General features: G+C 37.0%; 1 protein-coding gene across 7 annotated transcripts in view; it reads right to left on the reverse strand.

Annotated features, from left to right (window-relative positions):
* Nucleotides 1–20,755, reverse strand: part of LOC125264444 (A-kinase anchor protein 13-like) — a 110,969-nt gene that overhangs the window by 89,946 nt on the left and 268 nt on the right. For 6 of the 7 annotated variants that reach the window (XM_048183734.1, XM_048183738.1, XM_048183737.1 and 3 more), the window contains exons 1-3: nt 18,056–18,109; nt 6,496–6,539; nt 127–283 (exon numbers count right to left, since the gene is read on the reverse strand). In XM_048183734.1, the coding sequence (XP_048039691.1) occupies nt 127–283; nt 6,496–6,539; nt 18,056–18,092 (238 nt within the window). In that variant the 5' untranslated portion in view covers nt 18,093–18,109. Of the gene's footprint in view, nt 1–126; nt 284–6,495; nt 6,540–18,055; nt 18,110–20,755 lie in introns of those variants that run through there. The other variant, XM_048183736.1, reaches the window with a different exon arrangement.

Here is a 20,755-nt window from a genome sequence, read left to right on the forward strand (position 1 = left end):
CCCTTGTCGGGAAAATCTGTTCTAGGAGACGTGTCACAAAAATGTTCTTTCAAACAGATAGAAGGTTGCCGTTGGGAGGCAGTTGACTATGACGTCACAGATCTAAGGGCCCAATAATACGCTCACCTGGACACACAGCCTGAAGGGTGCCATGGCTGAGCTTCAGTGTGCTGGTTAGATGTCTCTGAGAGGAGCCGGTGAACAACAGGAAGAACTGAACATCCCCCTGTTCTCCTTCACGGAGCGCCTCATCACAAAGCTTAACTGTTAGCACACACTTGCCCTGCCACAGAAAAACAGAGAGGTTTGAAATACAAGATTATGTGCTTATGAATATTAACTGACCATACATATATGTCCAAAAAACATATAGCCAAGTTGATCCAAGCCTTCACATGTTAGAAGACATTTGAATGAACCTGTTAATAATGTGCATTTCAGCCAACTTGATCACAAAAAAAATGTACATGATTTATTAAAAGTGTACTATCCTTGCTTTTAAAATGAAAGCTCTCATAAATCGTTAACCCAAGAACTCAAAACGTCAAACACAATGAGAAATAACTGAAGTTGTGGTTGCAACAGGAAATCACACACATGTTGGTCTGCACAGATTAACACAGATAGCAGTTTGAATTTAACAGCACACGCCCTGAGGGTCTAGGTGAGAAGTGTATCTCCTCCTATCACACTGTCACAGATTAATACACGGAAAAAAAAAAATGCAAACAACATGCACTGCAGCCAGTGGAACCACTACTGCAAAGGCCCTGATAAATTTAAGCTGGGATTTTTTTCACTTTTCCAATTAGAATCTAAATGTATTTACTATATAAACAGGACAACTGTACATGAAAATATCACATGGAACAATTAAATGTGATATTTGATATTTGAGATATTTGAAGCATACTTCTATTCACCAAGTATAATGACCAAAAGTGACAGTAAAGACATTCAGTATTCTTTTAAACTTTCTATTAGTCAGAGTCCTGACAAAATACATGAGTTTCTACAAAAATCATTAAGCACAACATTAATAATAATAATAATAATAATAATAAATGTTTCTTGAGCATCAAATCAGCATATTAGAATGATTTCTGAAGGATCATGTGACACTGAAGACTGGAGTAATGATGCTGAAAATTCAGCTTTGATCACAGGAATAAATTACATTTTATTGTAATATTTCACTATATATTTATTTATAATATTTTGATCAAATAAATGCAACCTTGGCGAGCATATGAGACTTCTTTCAGAAACTTTTTTTTATAAATACAATTTTTTCATAAAGCATAAAGGAGGAAGGAAATTTTAGGTGTAATTCTTGTTGGGAAATATTCATTTTTTTATTTTATTCAATATTCATTTAATAATATTTGCATTCAGTTGCATTAAAATAAGCACACATTCTTTTATTTGTGTGCCATTTCTTGTCTCGTCAGAGGAATTACATGAATCAGGTAAATGCATTTTTTTTTTTTTTTTTATTCAAAACAGCCATTTTTGAGAAAAAAGTCAAGTTGCATCACTTGATGTTACTGTCTGTCGTTTAATATTTCTAATTGCAAAACAGGTAACATGCATTAAATATTTCGCTATTTACATACATCTTACCTCCCTCTCTTTCAACGTTGAACTCACGCTTCAGTAAACCCCGCCTACTTTGATTTGATTGGCCATCTCAATCATTTTGACACTGTGTAACTGTGTAAATTTTAATTATCAAATAAACAAACAACAAAATTAAAGTGGCAGCCCCTCACGGACAACTGCCACATATAAACATAAAATACAACATTAAGTCCAGGCCTGGTCCTATCATCCTTCACTATCGTCACTCCTCCTTTTATCCTTCCAGAGCTCCTTCGTGGGATTCGGACCAGCGTGGGATGCAGGCAACGTTCATTGGCACTCGCACCACCAGCCTCGCTCCATTCCCGCGGCTCTCGGCCCCACCCTGCTTGCCGCGGCTTTCACAAACTGTCTTTTCAGCCACAAAATATCATTATTTCTATTCTACAAATATTCAAATTATCACAGAAGTACTGAGGTTAATGTTTATAGTTCAGATATAAACACTGATGTCTACAGTAGCGATCAGAATAGAGCACATCCTTTTGAAAGCAACTTGGCGCTTCAAATAACGATTGTATCAATTACATTATTATGCCACTAGGTGGCGACAAGTGACTTAAAATGTATGCCATTGAATCATTCATTCAAGAAATTCATTCAAAAATGCTGATTCGTTCAGTAATAAAACAACTGAAGTATTTATGAGTCACTGAATCATTAATTCATTTTTTTAATTAATTAATTTAAATTAATTAAATATTTTAAATGGACTGCAGCAATTACCATTTTGTCAGAACCTCTAGTAAGTTACGTTATTTTGTTTACTCGTCCCTTGTCTGTTCAGAATTGTGGGAGAATCGTGATCTCTATTTGAAACAAAAAAAAAAAATCCTGATTCTCAATTTACCCAGAACCGTGCAGCTCTACTGTGTCTATAAAGTAACTGATGATCACTGTTAGACCACTGAGGTAGACCAGACTAAAATTGTAACTTTTAAACCTTTTTGTCAACATACAGAGCGCTGCGTAATCGAGCACAGCAGAGCAGTGCAAGATTTTCAAATATTGGGGGGGACAATTTGGCCATTTCAATGTCTATGGTGGTTACGGCCCTGCTTTAAAGATTGCAGAAGCCAATGTGCCAATCTTAAGAATCTCTAAAAAAACTTTAAGAACTTTCTCTCCAAAACATATACGAACATGAATCTCCAAAGAACCACAATACAATTGACTGAAGAAACCAATGAAGCGATTATGTCGAACCATTAAAGAACATTGGTTGCATGGTAAAGTTCTTGCTCATAGAAAGTATATATTTGAGTTTCGATGGAGGCTGTACTATGGTATGATTGACAATCAGATACAACTGGAGAAATCTGAGCTGCATACTGACTCCTGAACTTATTTCAGGAGAGGAAAGATGTCTATGGGAATAAAGACACAATAAGGGGTGTCACACATACTTCTGTACTCAAAACCGGCCTAATCCATCCTCTATCACTATCACCATTGTGTCCATTTATCTCAGTCTTTTGGATAATCTAATATCGTTTCAGCAGTTAATTACAGACATTAACACAAAGATAAGTGTCTTTGAACCCTGATCAGATTTCACAGCACAGGAGGGAAAACCCCTTCTCTTTGTTGACTGTACTCCGTATGCGAGATGGGCTTCTTGTGATAGTAACACAATATCCGTCATACATCCTTCCCGCTGCTCTACTCACTTTCTGCTCTTGTAAGGTGCTGACAGTCATATTACCTGGGAAGCATTCAAACTGGGGTCACCAGTCTCCCGAATGAGAATTTTATTGATTTTTCAAGATCTGTGTTGAAGACAGCTGAAAGGACAGCAGACTTTGAGGGGACTGGCAAAGCTGGACTGTTTTTTTTTTTTTCTTTCTGATTATATTTCACAATTAACAATGGCTATATTTAGATGTACACTAATAATGTGATTTTTTTCTAAAATTTAGAGTAAGGACTTAATTGCAGCAAGATGTTTACATGACACAAGCACTCCAGTTTCAATGCAATTTTCATTATTCTGATTATTATCTATGTTTTGTGGTTATTTTTACTGCCATTATTCACATTCCTAAATGCAAGGCACAAATGATGCATTCAAATACAGTAGATGTGTTGCTGGTCAAGCTCTTCCAGTGCACAAGGATTTGTTTGCTGGTTATTTTTGCATCCAGCCTCAGACATTTTTTCAGTAATGCACCTAAAAATAATTCCATTTAAGTGTTTTCGACTATCAATATAGTATTTAGAGTTGCACGATTAATCGTTAAAAGATCGCGATCTTGATTAAAACACCCACACGTTCTCATTCCTAAATGACAACGATTCGCCTGTGTAACAAAGTTAAAGGCTCAGGGAAGGAGGAGGCGGGAATTGTGTAAATGTAATTTTAATTATCAAATAAACAAACAACAAAACTAAAGTGGCAGCCCCTCACGGACAACTGCCACATATAAACATAAAATATAAAATTAAGTCCAGGCCTGGTCCTATCATCCTTCAATATCGTCACTCCTCCTTTCATCCTTCCAGAGCTCCTCCGTGGGACTCGGACCAGTGTGGGATGCAGGCAACGTTCATTGGCACTCGCACCACCAGCCTCGCTCCATTCCCGCGGCTCTCGGCCCCACCCTGCTTGCCACGGCTTTCACAAACTGTCTTTTCAGCCACAAAATATCATTATTTCATCAACATTTTGGATGGTTTTCTCCTGAGAGTAAAAATTGGTGTCAGACTTTGTCTTCTTCCAAGCATAAATCTAACAAAATGTATTGAGGTTCGTCTTAAAAATGAACAAAAATTGTCAATGCGGTAAGATGTTTATTTCAAGAACGCAACTAAATAGCTTTGTTATTTTACATAATTTTGCCTCTTAAACTAAATGCATTTTGGTTTAAGTTTCTTAAGATATTTTCACTGGAAGAAAAGACAATAAGATTGATAGCGATAATTTGGACTTCATTTAAAGGTACCATCGAACTGAAAATTGAATTTACCTCGACATAGTTGAATAACAAGAGTTCAGTACATGGAAATGACATACAGTGAGTCTCAAACCTCCTTCTTATATAAATCTTGTTTGTTTAAAAGACCTCTAAAGAACAGGCGAATCTCAACATAACACCGACTGTTACGTAACAGTCGGGATCATTAATATGTACGCCCCCAATATTTGCATATGCCAGCTCATGATCGAGGCATTACACAAGGGCAGCCAGTATTAACGTCTGGATCTGTGCACAGCTGAATCATCAGACTCAAGCAAGAACAATAGCGAAAAATGGCAGATGGAGCAATAATAACTTACATGTTCCATGATTACATGATATTTTTAGTGATATTTGTACATTGTCTTTCTAAATGTTTCGTTAGCATGTTGCTAATGTACTGTTAAATGTGGTTAAAGTTACCATCGTTTCTTACTGTATTCACGGAGACAAGAGCCGTCGCCATTTTCATTTTTAAACACTTGCAGTCTGTATAATGCATAAACACAACTTCATTCTTTATAAATCTCTCCAACAGTGTAGCATTAGCCGTTAGCCACAGAGCATAGCCTCAAATTAATTCAGAATCAAATGTAAACATCCAAATAAATACAATATTTACGCGATTAGACATGCTGCATGATGAACACTTTGTAAAGATCCATTTTGAGGGTTATATTAGCTGTGTGAACTTTGTTTATGCAATGATAGAGTCGAGAGCTCGGGAGGGGCGGAGAGCGCGAGCAATTAAAGGGGCCGCAGCCTGAATCGGCGCATTTCTAATTATGCCTCAAAATAGGCCGTTAATAAATTTTTTTTTTAAAAATCTAGGGGGTGTTTTGAGCTGAAACTTCACACACACATTCAGGGGACACCTTAGACTTATATTACATCTTATAAAAAAACGTTCGATGGCACCTTTAAAATTGTAAAAATGACTAAATCAATGAAAGCCTAAATTCAATCTGTTCATCATATAAAGCGATCAAGCCTCTTCAGAAAATTTGGACTAAACCACTCAATTCATATGGATTAGTTTTACAATCCACAAAGTTTCAGTTGCATAGCTGTCAATGGAGAGTACAGAAATCTCTCAGATTTCATCAAAAAGATCTTCATTTGTGTTCCAAAGATGAACGAAAGTCTTACAGGTTTGGAACGACATGAAAGAAATTTCATTTTTGGGTGAACTATCCCTTTAAGGACTCATATACAGGCCTAACAACTGTATTCTGCTGCTGTGTGAATGTGTGCTAGACAGACATGATTGACCACTGGGCTTGTGTCTCGCTTCTTTTGCATCATCTCGATCGTGGCATTAAACTGCCCTGCATCTCATGTTTTTGAGTTTAAAATCTCTATAGAGCTTGCGTTATTTTTCATTACACTGCCCCGCAGTTTAAAAAAGCGAGACACAGGCTAGTCTAATGAAAAAAAACACAAGCTCTAGAGAGAGCTTTTACATTTTTAAATGCAAAAAGTTCTGCGTGAAAGGCCTCTAAATCCCAAGGTATTCTTTGGTTTTTACGAGTACGCATAGTATGCACACATTGTACACATACAGCTCTTATTTGTTTCACAGTCGAAAAAGAAATAGTCCGAACAACAACAAACAACTGGACAAGGAAGCAACAATAGATACATGCAAACAAGTAAATTTTTTTGGTTATAAATTCTAGAGAGAAACAGCACAGACACTAGACATTAATGAACTTTTCTTGCGCGTCTGTGTGGGAAATAATGCTGAAATTGCAGCGAACTAACATTTAAATTACTTTGAAATTCACATGAACACTCGTGCTTCTGTCTAGCTGTGTGTGAGTGGAACAAAATTGCATCTCTAACTGTGATTTGACTGAGCACATAAAGAGGAATGAAAAGTAAGCAAGATACTTACATACAATGGAGCTTGACGAGGACTAAGTTTCATGACTCTGGACACTGAAAAGATATAAAAAAATAAAATAAAATAAAAACAGTATGAGGTCTATGCAAACGAACAGCAGATTATAAGATATATCAGAATATTGATTCTTCTTTCAGCCCAATAATAAAAAAAGGTTTTTGACTAGATAGGTTTGAGCATGAAAATACCCTCTGCAAATGTGGAACAAATTCAAATTAGCACTTCTGCTGACAGTACAACAGCAGCTGTTTGTTAAATGGCACTTGAGGCCGAAAAAATATTCATGAGTGTGAGTCACACCTTCAGTCTCAATGACATGTTAAAATACACTGCTAATTCTCAGGCCTGTAATTAGCAGAAAAGTGATGTGTTTAAATGTTTAGAGGAACACCAAGTTCATGGGTGAATCTCACGACACATGATGAAAATTATGATGAAAAATCAAAAGGAGGAAGTTACACAGAGCATTTTGAACTACAAAAATGTCAAGATGTGTTTCTGTAATCATTAGTTGGTATGGAAATGTGCTTCTTTTCATTAACAGAATGTCACAATAAATTAAAATAAATCTTTATTGTCCTAAAAATAGGCTTAATTTTTATTTTATTTTTTTCATGCAAAATATTGTTTTTGTTTTGTTTGTTTTTTTCCGGTTGAAACCTGGACATATTTTCATGCAGCTTACCCTCATTGACCAAACAAACCCACAATCTGACATGCAATCCATTGGCCATCCATTCTTTTAATGCATTTTCATTGCACACTGGTAAATAAAAGCAGCGCTGTTAGATTTAAGGAGGATCAAGTGAAAGGATAAACAGATGACTCTAATAATACCCATCCTAATCCTCTTCTCCTGTGCTCAGTTTGCTCTGCCTTCTCTCTTCACACAACCAAAAGTAAGAGTGAGGTCAATGCACACACACTTTGTACCTTTAACATCTGATTCTGCAAATCACTTTGTTTTTCTGTATACTTATAGTACATAATACATCAAAATACATTTACTTGAGAAGTCGTGTTTTTTGAAAATACATCTTGAATTAAGTTTAATTTTCTTACTGCATTGACAGTCTTGTTGTAAGCATAAATCTATCAAAATTTTGTGAAGTTTATCCTAAAAGCATGAAAAAAATAATTTAAGAAATTTAAAGGTAGGGTAAGCAATATCGTGGGGCTTGCAATAGCAATCTAGTTTGAAAGCATAACATACAGCGTCTCTAACACATGAACACGCACAGCCAGAGCAGAGTCTGCGAAGCGCCGTGGGAGACGGCGTTAAATTACCTCATGTCTCAAAGCACATGACATTGCAATAACAATAAGTGTAAACAACTTGTACCACCTGACTGCTGCAGATTCACTTCGGCATTGATAGTGTTGACATAGAAACTCATAAATCTGAGTCTGAGGACATGAACAGCACCGGGTAAACAGCACGGGTTGCCACTTCATTATTATATGGTAATTACGACATAGCATGAACCTGGCATAAGCTCATTGTTTTAGTTCAGGGAGAACGTGACGACTGGACGAACAATTTTTGGACTTTTACTAGGGATGCACAGATATGAACATTTTGGCGATAACAGATTATTCTTTATATTTGAAAGCCGATAACCGATATATTGGCCGATAAATCTAAATAAATCCAAATTTTATATCATTTTTGAGAGCCTGATTACAAATCAAAAGTCTCACCATTAAAAGCCATCTCCCAAGCACACAATTATAATGATGTTATATTATATCATTATAATTTTATGTAGCCTATATGACAGATTTGCGCTGCACATGTTGCACTTAACTGTATTTTCCTTTTTGAAGTGACTCCATTAATATTTCAAGTAATTCAAAACCATCATGGGTGAACAGTGCGCATCTGAAGTGTCTCAGCTGAAGGAAATAATCCATTATTTATCGTCTTTAATATATCGGCTAAATTTTCTTATTGGGCCATTAACCTTAAAAATTAACATATATCGGCCGATATCGATACGGTGGCCGATATATCGTGCATCCCTAACTTTCACTGTAGAAATATGTAACATTTTTTTAAGGTGCCCTACATTAAAAAATTTAATTTACCTTGGCATAGTTGAATAACAAGAGTTCAGTACATGGAAATGACATACAGTGAGTCCCAAACTCCATTGTTTCCTCCTCCTTATATAAATCTCATTTGTTTAAACGACCTCCGAGGAATAGGCGAATCTCAACATAACACTGACTGTTACGTAACTGTCGGGATCATTAATATGTACGCCCCCAATATTTGCATATGCCAGCCCATGTTCAATGCATTACACAAGGGCAGGCAGTGTTAACGTCTGGATCTGTGCACAGCTGAATCAACAGACTAGGTAAGCAAGCAAGGACAACAGCGAAAAATGGCAGATGGAGCAATAATAACTGACATGATTCATGATTACATGATATTTTTAGTGATATTTGTAAATTGTCTTTCTAAATGTTTTGTTAGCATGTTGCTAATGTACTGTTAAATGTGGTTAAAGTTACCATCGTTTCTTACTGTATTCACGGAGACAAGAGCCATCGCTATTTTCATTTTTAAATACTTGCGGTCTGTATAATTCACAAACACAACTTCATTCTTTATAAATCTCTCCAACAGTGTGTAATGTTAGCTTTAGCCACGGAGCACTATCAAAATCATTCAGAATCAAATGTAAACATCCAAATAAATACCATACTTACGCGATTAGACATGCTGCATGACGAACACTTTGAAAAGATCCATTTTGAGGGTTATATTAGCTGTGTGAACTTTGTTTATGGAGTTTAAGGCAAGCGCAAGCTCTTGGGGCGTGGAGCACGAGATTTAAAGGGGCTGCGTACCCTGAATCGGCACATTTATAATGATAGGCAGTTAAAAAAATTAATAAAAAAAAAAAAACTATGGGGTATTTTGAGCTGAAACTTCACAGACACATTCAGGGGGCACCTTAGACTTATATTACATCTTTTGAAAAAATGTTCTTGGGCACCTTTAATATTTAGACCACTTATTATTGATTGCTATCAGGATAAACAAGAGAGTTTCAACCAGTACAACAAAAAGTGTTTATGAAAAACACTGCCTACTCTAGCTTTAATTGAGAAACGCATCTAAAAGGTTATGTTAACTTGCATGATTTTTCTTCCCAATTAAATGCATCTTACTTTAAGTCTGTTTAGATAATTTACTGGAAAACAAGACAAAGGGTCTTCATTCACTAACTGTGCATATGCACGAATTTGTGCATGAAATCATCAATAACTAGTTTGTACTAAAAAGTATTGTGTATTACAGGGAAAAAAAAATTAGGAACAAACACGTATGCACAATTACTATTGGTGGCCTTCTGAACATGAATCTAAATATTTATGCAAATTATAACCTTGGGCAAGCATTCGCTCATTTATGATACTCCAAATGCATTAACGAGGTTATGAACACAACGCTGTGACTAAAGGTGGGTGCACACTGTGCGATTTTGGCCACGATTTGGTCATCTGAGACAAATTTTGAGAATCCTAAAAGATTCCTATAATCCTAGGTTAAAATCTGTAGTCTCTGATCACTAGTTTGACGTTCATCGACAGCCGCTTAATGACCACTGCGATCAAATTTTACCTCCGACAAAATTCTGGCAGTGTCAGAAGATTTTGTACACAGTCCTGCAGTATGACTTCTATGACAAACGTCAAATTGTCTTCGTTTTTCAAGATCAAATTTAACTGTCATTGAACATGTGTGGGTTGATGTAAAACCCGGGACAAGTTTTCAAGCGTGCATCCATTTTTAACGTGTCTTGACTGTCGTACAGTCTGACGTATAGGACAGCTGAGATCCAACAATGCGACGAGGATCATGTTCGTACAGTCTGACAAGCAACAGTGTGCACCCAGCTTTAGGCGGATACAATTTTGTAAAATTAATTCTCTAATGCATATATAAATATAAATAATCCATGCAATTATTCATTTATGAGACCCAATAATATTAAGGAAGAAAGTTTTTGCTGGTCAACTGTGGTATTATTCTCCATGAAATGAGACAGAAACACCTGGTTGAACCTGAATGCAGTAAGAACCAGTGAAACTGCCTTTAAGTTGTCTAGCATTTCACTACAATACACCTGTGCTGTAAGCTGATATATACTGTACCAATACAAGCTTATACATCAAATACTTGGCAATGGAGTTCATCTACAGCCATCAGAACATCAAAGGAGAAACTGGACTTCCCACCTTGAGGTGTGGCTCTTCTGGGTTCCTTTCATAATGTTCTATTGCATAAAGTGCACAAAGAGCAATGCCAGCAACAATTTAAAAGGGGAAGTTGTTTCATCACTCATAGGCACTGAAACACTTTGCTGTACATGTGACAAGAACAAAGATCAAATATAGATTTCCTCCCAGCTGAAATGGTTACGGAAACCTCTTTTTCTGACACCTGCTTTTACATAGTAATGAACAATAGCGATAGTACTGACTCTATGAGGGAGGAAGGAAATGAGTAGACCCGAGACCTGTCAAATGGAAAACGTAGTACCATGCAGGACTGCTTTTTTATTTTCATTTGAGAGTGACAAGAAACATGTGAATGCATAGAGGAACCTTTCCCAAAATGAAGGGGTGATGCAAGACACAAAATAAAAAAATTATGTTTGTGCCATTTAGCCACATGTTACCAACCACCTTTTTCAAGACGTGTGAAAACTTACTGATTTAAAAAAAAAAAAAAAAAAACATTGGCTTATTTATGGGTTTTAGGACTTATTCTTACAGCACTCTAAATATGGATATAATATGACTGACTCTTTTTAAAATCAATTGGAAACCATTAAAGGCCAAATACAACCAATAAGTGTCATATTACACTAACTTTGTAAGCTTGAAAAAAGTAAGAACTGCAAGATATAAAGTCAGAATTGCAGGATATAAACTCGCAATTGCAAGAAAAAAGTCAGAATGTGAGATATAAACTACAAAAAAGGTCCTTTAGTCCTTTTGGTGTGTTCAAGCACAGCTTTTTGGACAAGATGCAGCCGACGAGAGGTGACAACTTTTATATCAAGCAATTGCAACATATATCACGCAATTCTGACTTTGTAACATGCAACTGCAAGCTTATATCCCACGATTCTGAGAAGAAAAGTCAGAATTGTGAGATAAAAAGTCTCAATTCTCAAATAAAAGTCTTTTTTATTTTTTTATTCCATGGCAGAAACAAGCTTTCATAACTAACAGATGCTATTCCGGAGAGACTTAAGCCCGGGACACAACACTGACTGTGTTGTCGCCTCTCGCAAAACTGCGCTCGAACACACCAAAAGAACTCAAGGCGACTGACAACAAGCATGTGCGTTCTGCGCCTGTGTGTAAGTAAATATCTGTCTAAATCAGCAGGTATCGATAGTCTACATTCATCATTCATAAAAGGAAACCGAAACTAGGACTGCAGATATACAAGCCGTAAACAAAGCAGTGCTTTCTTACGATTTTGAATATCAGATCATTTTCTTCATCACAGATGGCTCATGTCATTATGAAAATATTTGTGCATTGGAATGCTCAGGTAAGATTATGTAACTTCATTGCTCGCCTTTATTCTTGTGCATTGACTCGTTCACTAAGCTGAGTGAACAGCCAATCAGAGATCTCTCACTGACACTGATTCAACATGCTGAATCAGCCCAAAAACCCCCGACAGTGGCCGACTAGAACCAAAGGTGTGGAACAAAACTAAGCCGACTGATGCTCAAAAATGGCTTGGCTCTTTAGGCTTAGTTTACACCTGGTGTTTGGTACGCCAATCACTCAAAACACATTCCGTAGTAAACCACGTTGAAAACCATGACCACATTGGATCTGTAGTCTGTATGCTAATGCGTCTTGCAAAAGGGTTTTAAATTTTGCCTTAGGAGAAAAAATCTTTCCAATTGAAAATCTGGAAAAGCACGTAAGTGTAAATGATGCACAATTTTTAATCACAAAATCAGAGACCCGCTCCTCCAAATCACATCATAAGTGGTCAGAAAGTATTTGAGATGCTAATAGCTGGTGCAATGCTTCTCCTCTGACTGACCACCAATGGACAATGCTAATAAAAAGTGTAAACGGGGTTAAAGATCTGTATTGATAACTGAAAGGATGTACCTGTAGCTAGGCTCGAACCCTTAAAAAGGCAATTCTAGAGCAACCACCAGGTTCACATATACTGCACATTTCTGATGCATCTGATGTATGCATGCATTAGATTGATCAAAAGTAACAGTAAAGACATTTATGTTCCAAAAGATTTCCGTTTTAAATAAGAGAATTCTTTCAAAAACATTTTAAAACATCAAGGTCAAGGCACTGTTTATTTAAAACATCTTACCAAGCTTAAACTTTTGGTAGTGTAACTGGCCTTGTACTGCAAAGAATAAAAGTTAAATCCTGCATGTTTCACCGTTGAGCGAGGGACTTGATCGCATGATGATCCATGAGGACCCTGCAATTAATGTCTTTAAGGCCTTTTGGAATTACAAGCGACTGCAAAATGACAAATTATAATAATTTGATCTAACCTAATAATCGGGGCAGCTTTTCTGAATTATGAGATAATTATCATGTGTCAAGACTCTGAACGGAGGCCCCAAGAAGATTATGGGGCTTTTGATATTGCATAAACCTCGGAGTGATCAGCATTGTGCAATTTCCTCTGGACTTTTGTGCGGCAGATAAAGCACAGTCAATGTTTAAAATGGGTAATAACATGTTCAGGTACTGGCCTTGGTAGTATAGTAATAATCGGGTCGGCATTAGTGCCTCAGGTGTGAAGATTTAATTAGCAGAAGTCTAAAATGTGGCTGAAGTAGCAGCTGCTTTTGTTTTGCTTTTTACTCTTTTTTTCCCCTCCCCAAGTGATAGAACAAACCCCTACTCTATGCACATTTGTATAGCGCTTTTTATAATACATATCGTTTCAAAGCAGCTTTACTCTATATTGAAATTGATTTCCATATTAAATAAGCCTGTCTTTTTTTAAACAAAGCAGATAAATTATGCACACACAATACAAGAGTCCAACAGAATTCTAAATAATTAGATAAAATATTATAAATACTAGTGGATTCTGATAATATATGACAGTGGTTCTCAGTTGGTGCACTCTAAAAAATTCTGGGTTAAAAACAAAATGGACAAACACAGCGATTGGGTTGTTTTAATCCAGCGAATGGGTTAAATGTTTGCCCAACCTGCTGGGTAGTTTTATTTAACTCAACTATTGATTAAGAATTACTGTATTGCTTGCTTAAAATATTTCCAAAATATGTTCTGGGTTTTCAAATGCTGGGTTTGTCCATATTTAATCCAACTTGGGTTGTTTTTAACACAGCATTTTTAAGAGTGTGGGTTGCAACCCAAAAATGTATGGCAAGTTTGACCTGCATATGTTGTAGACAACTGGGAAAATAAAGCTAAATGTAAATAATTGAATACAACAAGATAGATATTCTGCAATACTGTTTATACCATGTTATACACATTGCAGACTTTAAAAATCTGCACTTCAAGCATCATATAAGCATTTATAACAGCTAAGGGGTGTTGTAAGGCGCCAAACCCATTGCTTGGCCTCCCCATGGACATCCTTGTGCCCCTGTGAAGTGGATCAAAAAAGTTCATCAAAAGTTCACTCGGCCTTGTTTGCGCTATGCAAAAACACACCTGGAAGACTCTGATGCCATCTGGCAAAAGGTGCTATGGTCTGATGAGACCAAAGTTGACCTTTTTGGACTGAACTCCAAGCGCTATGTTTGGTGAAAAGCAAACACAGCACACCACCCAAAACACACCATACCTACTGTGAAGCATGGCGATGGCAGCGTTATGTTGTGGGGGTGTTTCTCTTCAGCAGGGACTGGGCGATTGGTCAGGATTCAAGGGAAAATGGAAGCTGCCAAGTACATCCAAATTCTTGAGGAAAACCTGCGTCCCTCTGCTAGACAGCTTCCAACAAAACAACGATCCTAAACATACCGCCAAAAGAACAACGCAATGGCTGAAGGATAGGAAGGTGAATGTCCGTGAGTGGCCAAGTCAGAGCACTGACTTAAATCCGATCTGTGGATGGACTTGAAGAGAGAAGTCCATTGCCACTAATTTGACTGAACTTGAGCAATTCTGCAAGGAAGAATGGGCAAATATTCCCCAATCTAGGTGTGCAAAGCTAGTCCAGACATATCCAAAAAGATCAATGGCTGTAATTAAAGCAAAAGGTGTCTCTATGAAGTATTAAATCAGACGAATGATGACTTTTCCAAAACTGTTGTTCTAGTTTTTCTATTTTTAATAGAATGTTTTACAATGATATTTTCAAATTGATGATGAGGGTTATAATACAGCTAAAAAAAAAAAATTATTTTATTTTCCAGGGTGTAATTTGACATAAGCTAAAGATTTTCACAGGGTATGAAGACTATCTATAGGCACCGTAAATAGGTTTAGGATGTGGGTAGGATATATCTTTGTGGGTTTTAGGCATTATTTAAAATTATAACTAAAGGAAGCACTGAAACATACGCCATATGACCAAGTTTAATGCAGTCCCTAGCCAATTGTGTGATCATACATTTTTGAAAACTATACGACATCAGGTAAATACCACTGTTTTTGTTGTGGTGTGACAGTGTTCAAGCACATGGAACAGCAACACTCAATAGTGACATGTGATACTGGTGTCCCTTACTGACACCTGATCATGACGGTACTGTCGGGCAAGGCAGAGCCTGCTTCACTTTTACATCCTATTAGAAAAGACTTGGCAAAATCAGACTTTATACACAGCTTAAGTAAATGAAAAGAAAAATATCAAAGATTTGTCAATATCATGTCAACAATGTCCTGAGTCACGAACACAAACTGGGTGTGGAAACTGAGTGTTATTAAATGTCATTTGAGACATAAAGCTTTTTATTACTCTGACCTGAAAAGACCACACCTTCTGATCAATGCACGTTTTGAAGTGGTTCCTGATGCGCTGCAGTTCAAAAGCTGCTCTGAATTTGTAACTGTTTATAGTCTATATAATTCTCCAGAGAGTCGCATTAGTAATGCTTGAGTGAGTGAGTGAGTGTTTATGTGTGTTTTGGGGGAGGGTCACAACTGAAAGGTGTGGAGGTGGGGCTTGATGTTTAACTACTTGGTTTGTTTGAATTTCCATAGCAACAATGATTGACACTTCAAAGCGTGAGGTCCACCATTCTATCCAAGTGTTACGGCTGGAAAACCACAGCATATTTATCTCAAAAATATCAATCTAACCACTGAAAACTGTCTGTTTGAATCAGATCTCTACATGCCAAGACGAGTACCACTATTATTCCTTAAAAGTTCAGGGTCAGTATGTTTTTTTTCAAAGGGGACCTATTATGCAAAATTCACTTTTATAAGGTGTTTGAGCACAGATGTGTGTCCGCACTGCAGTGTAAACAACCAGCCTATAATGATAAAAAACCACCCACTCCTTTTTTTTACAGTAATCCCCATAAATCATAAACAGTCTCTCCAAATGCGATGGACACTGAAGACACCGTAGTTGAATTTCATTTATGAAGGAAATGTGCCGAAGAAAGTCGGTAAAGTGTTATATATTTGCGCAAATCATTTTACACCGGACTGCTTCACAAACGAGGGTCAGTTAAATGCTGTATTTGCACAAAAGATTAACATGACGGCAACTCCACATCAACTACATAAATTTATCCACTAACCGTTCAGAAACGTCCAGTTTCATTCTAAAAGTTGTAACTTCTTCCTGAGTCTCTCCATCAGTGTCGACTCCGGTTTAAGGCTGAACACCGTTACTGACAATTGTTATTTTGGCTGCATGAGATTCTCCAGCTTTGTTGTTGTTGTTGAGCAACCGAAGCGTGAGCTGTTAAAGCTCCGCCCTCTTCTGGAAAGGGGGCCGGGAGCAGCAGCTCATTTGCATTTAAAGGAACACACACACAAAAAATGTGCGTGTTTTCGCTCACACCCAAATAGGGGCAAATTTGACAAGCTATAATAAATGATCTGTGGGGTATTTTGAGCTGAAACTTCACAGACACATTCTGGAGACACCAGAGACTTATATTACATCTTGTGAAAAGGGGTATAATAGGTCTCCTTTAAGGAAATGTGTAATTTCATTCAGCAATGATGCATTCAATTGATCAACATACAGTTGTATTACATTTTTATTTCAAATAAATGTTGATCTTTTGAACTTTCTATTAAATCAAAGAATATATTAAAATATAGAAAATATTAAGCAGCACAACTGTTTTCAACATTGATCATCAGAAATGTTCCTTGAGCACCATCAGAATGATTTCTGAAGGGTCATGTGACACTGAAGACTGGAGTAATGATGCTGATGAAAAAAGTTTTGCCATCACAGGAATAAAATACATTTTAAAATATATCATAATAATATTTCACAAATTTTAAACAGTATTTTTGATCAAATAAATGCAGCATTGGTGAGCATGGAAGACACTTCTTTCAAAAACATTAAAATGTCTAACTGACCCCAAACTTTTACTAGTTCTAGCCTGTTGGATCCCTCCTGTAGGTAACACTTTGCACTTCATGTGACACATGACAGTATGATGTAACTTTAAAGATCAGCTAAAAACCTAAAAACTACTGACAAACACATTTAAAAGAAATTCTAAATTCATTGCTTCTAAAACCGTGTCTGCTGCCAAAGCTCAATTTGCTCTTTCATTGGCTCAGAACTCATGCCACAGGTTTTTAATACATATATTTTATATGCATTTCTCATGTTTTAACAAACTCCTTGGATGACATCTTACCTCAGGTCTTGAGAACTCCAAGCTGAGTCCAGCAGAGCTCATATATCCATTATTATTTTAGCACATTACACGAATCAAACGTACCAAAAAGCACACCTGAATCTTCATGCATCTCCAGTGCATGGCAGGTTAGGTCACAGCGCTGATTACTTTGAGCTAAATGCGGCTTTGTGTTTGGCAGCAGATAAGAGGCGTGTGATGTCATGGGTGGGGGAGGACAAGGAGGCTGTGGCTCAGGTGTCTGTTTCCAAGAGCACTTGAGTAACAGAGGCCACTGCTGTTCGCTGTGCCGTCTGATGCCTGCGTCTGGTTAATGTTCTCCTACCTGATGCTCTCAAAACCTGCTGTTTGTGCCTGCTGCTTTCCTCCCTGAGGGAAACGATCACTCTTTTTATGGGGCAATATTTACCTGTTTTGCCTTACTGATGTCACACTGTAAAAACTGATAGAGGAAACCATGCCAAGAAACACTAAATACAACAAACGTAACTAATTGATACAAATGATCAACTGGTCAGTCCACTTGAGATTGAGAAACTACTATGATCTTTAAGGAGAAGGATTACCGATGAGTTCATTAGTTGTTTGACTTGAATGAAAAATTTTAAGCTCCAATGAAAGGCAATTATCATATATTACAACACATTAAAGGGTTAGTTCACCTAAAAATTAAAATAATGTCATTTATTACTCACCCTCATGCAGTTCCACACCTGTAAGACCTTCGTTCATCTTCGGAACACAAATTAAGATATTTTTGTTGAAATCCTTTTTCTCAGTGAGGCCTGCATAGCCAGCAATGACATTTCCTCTTTCAAGATCCATTAATGTACTAAAAACATATTTAAAGGTACAATTTGTAAGATATTTGCAGTAAAATATCCAAAAACCACTAGGCTAGTGTTATATATTTTGTCCAGCTGATTACTAACAATATCTCTAATGTTTTCAACTACTTGTAAATCATGAGAAAATTCCCATTCTAAACAGTGACACGGGGCAGTGCAGTCGCCTGTCAATGACGTCAGTTACCCTTTGTTACCGCCTTTACTGACGTAGAAACCACATGACAACAGTGTCGTGGACAAACATTGAACCACTGTACTCACATGAACTGATTTTAAATATGTTTTTAGTACATTAATGAATCTTGAGAGAGGAAATGTCATTGCTGGCTATGCAGGCCTCACTGAGCCATCGGATTTCAACTAAAATATCTTAAAAGGTACAATATGTAATAATTTTGTCCGCCAGAGGTCGCTAGAGGCCTATTCAAAACAAAGGCGTAGCTTGATGACGCCAAGTTTGAGCGTGGAATCTTGGGACATGTGGTCTTCACCTTAACGGACGGTGCAAAAGAATAGGGATTGGAGTCGGGAAGAACTCATGTTCATGGATGCGATTATTAACGTTACTGTAGTATGAAGCAGAGCAGGACCGAGTGTTGTGGAGCTGAACGAGGAGCTGGAGCGATTGCGCAACACACGCCTCACGAGCAGCGGGACTTTTATTATGCCACAGTCGCCGGCGCCGCTTTTCCGCTTTTCTGGTCATGAGTATGAGGTAACACAGCTCTGTTTATCATATTAGATACATTTGAGTGTGTTGAAAATGATGTAATAACGTTACTCTGCGTTCACTCGGCAGCTGCTGTGAGACTCTTGTTTGAGACACACTGCAGTAAGATAGATCGATTTTAGAATATCATTATGTTGATCAATACTGTTGATAAATGGCAGGCAATTAATTTTAAAATGTATTGTATGATGGAGAAAATTCTGTATTACTGTTACTAAAAATAAAGCTGCATCTGATTATGCTATGTTAGCTATTTGACAAAATAGTGTTTTTCTCTGAGGCATGGTAAAGCATGGTAAATCAAAAAAAGGCTAAACGTGTTGAGCTATTTAACAACAATTTGTTTACCGTCTATAAATATATCAAAACAGTTGTTCCCTTGTCTATTAAAACGTGTAATCTTTTAAAGCGTCTTTGGTGTTTCCATGGTTTCTACAAAATAAAACCGGAAACCGAGGGTAACGCGGGTATGACGCAATTGACAGGCGACTCCTCACACGTCCCGGAGCCTTGGTTAAAATTGCAATTTTCTCACGATTTACAAATAGTTGGAAACATTTGGGATATTGTAAGTACTCAAGTGAACAAAATATATAACACTGGCCTAGTGGTTTTTGGATATTTTACTGCAAAAATCTTACATATTGCACCTTTAATTTGTGTTCCGAAGATTAACAAAGGCCTTACAGGTGTGGAACAGCATGAGGGTAAGTAATTAATGACATTATTTTCACTTTTGGGTGAACTGACCCTTTAAAGGTGCTAAAGAGGATGTTTTGTTTTATACATTTTTGCAATATTACTTGAAACTGTCTTTACTAACTGATAAAAGACTATTTATTAGGTGCACTGAAAGGAATAATATTAATATACATCATCTGTGCACGAGGTAGGGCCTTAAAAACATCAGCCAATCGCGTAAACGATTGGCCCTCTGGCTTGTCAATCACTGCCATGACGTTCCTTGTGAGAGACGAGCGCGGCTGCGCGCTCCAGTAACTTTCCACACTCCACAGGCGCCGCATGTGATGTTTTTGTCCGGAGACAGGAGATTATGAGTTACCTGCGGTGAGTCCGACATAATGAATCCACTAACACGACACAGCGAATGCCGGTGGTAAACACTTGTGCTCCAATACTCGTGCACGAGTTTTGGGAGGCGTTCCCTCGAAAGGAGGGGGGGGGGGTTGTTCTTACGCATGCGCTCATTTCAAAAACTCAGTCTGGTTTCTCAGTCGACTAAAAGATCCTCTTTAGCACCTTTAATAGCTTAATAAATAAATAATCAATCTAAATACATATATACACATACATTTATACACACAAACACACACACACACACACATACATATATATATATATATATATATATATATATAGATATTTTTGTGTTGCACTGAAAGCTTTTAGCACAGATTTAAAAATACAGAATAAATAACTGTAATATCAGAAAAACTGATGAAATGTGAAACACAACTGCTTAAATTCTGAAGTAAAGCATAACACAGTGGCTATTCATTTATTAAATAAATGAATAAACATACAAACAAGCTAAGTAACTGACTGAAAAAGTAAGAATGAAACACAAAGAAAAACAGATTAAATCTGTAGAGCTGAATTCAGGTTGATTGGGACACTTTTTGCCATTGCGATGACTGAAAAAAAGTGTCCCAATCCCAATATACTGTGTTTAATTTGTGCACCTGTTCACTTTTTTAACAAGATTCAAGTCAAATTTAATTTCCTTATATTTAATATAAGCTAACCACCTTAACCGTAAACACTTGAAAACATAAGACCTGTTTTGTTTTTGACGT

Source organism: Megalobrama amblycephala, linkage group LG3, assembly GCF_018812025.1.
Source record: "Megalobrama amblycephala isolate DHTTF-2021 linkage group LG3, ASM1881202v1, whole genome shotgun sequence".
Lineage (NCBI taxonomy): Eukaryota > Metazoa > Chordata > Actinopteri > Cypriniformes > Xenocyprididae > Megalobrama > Megalobrama amblycephala.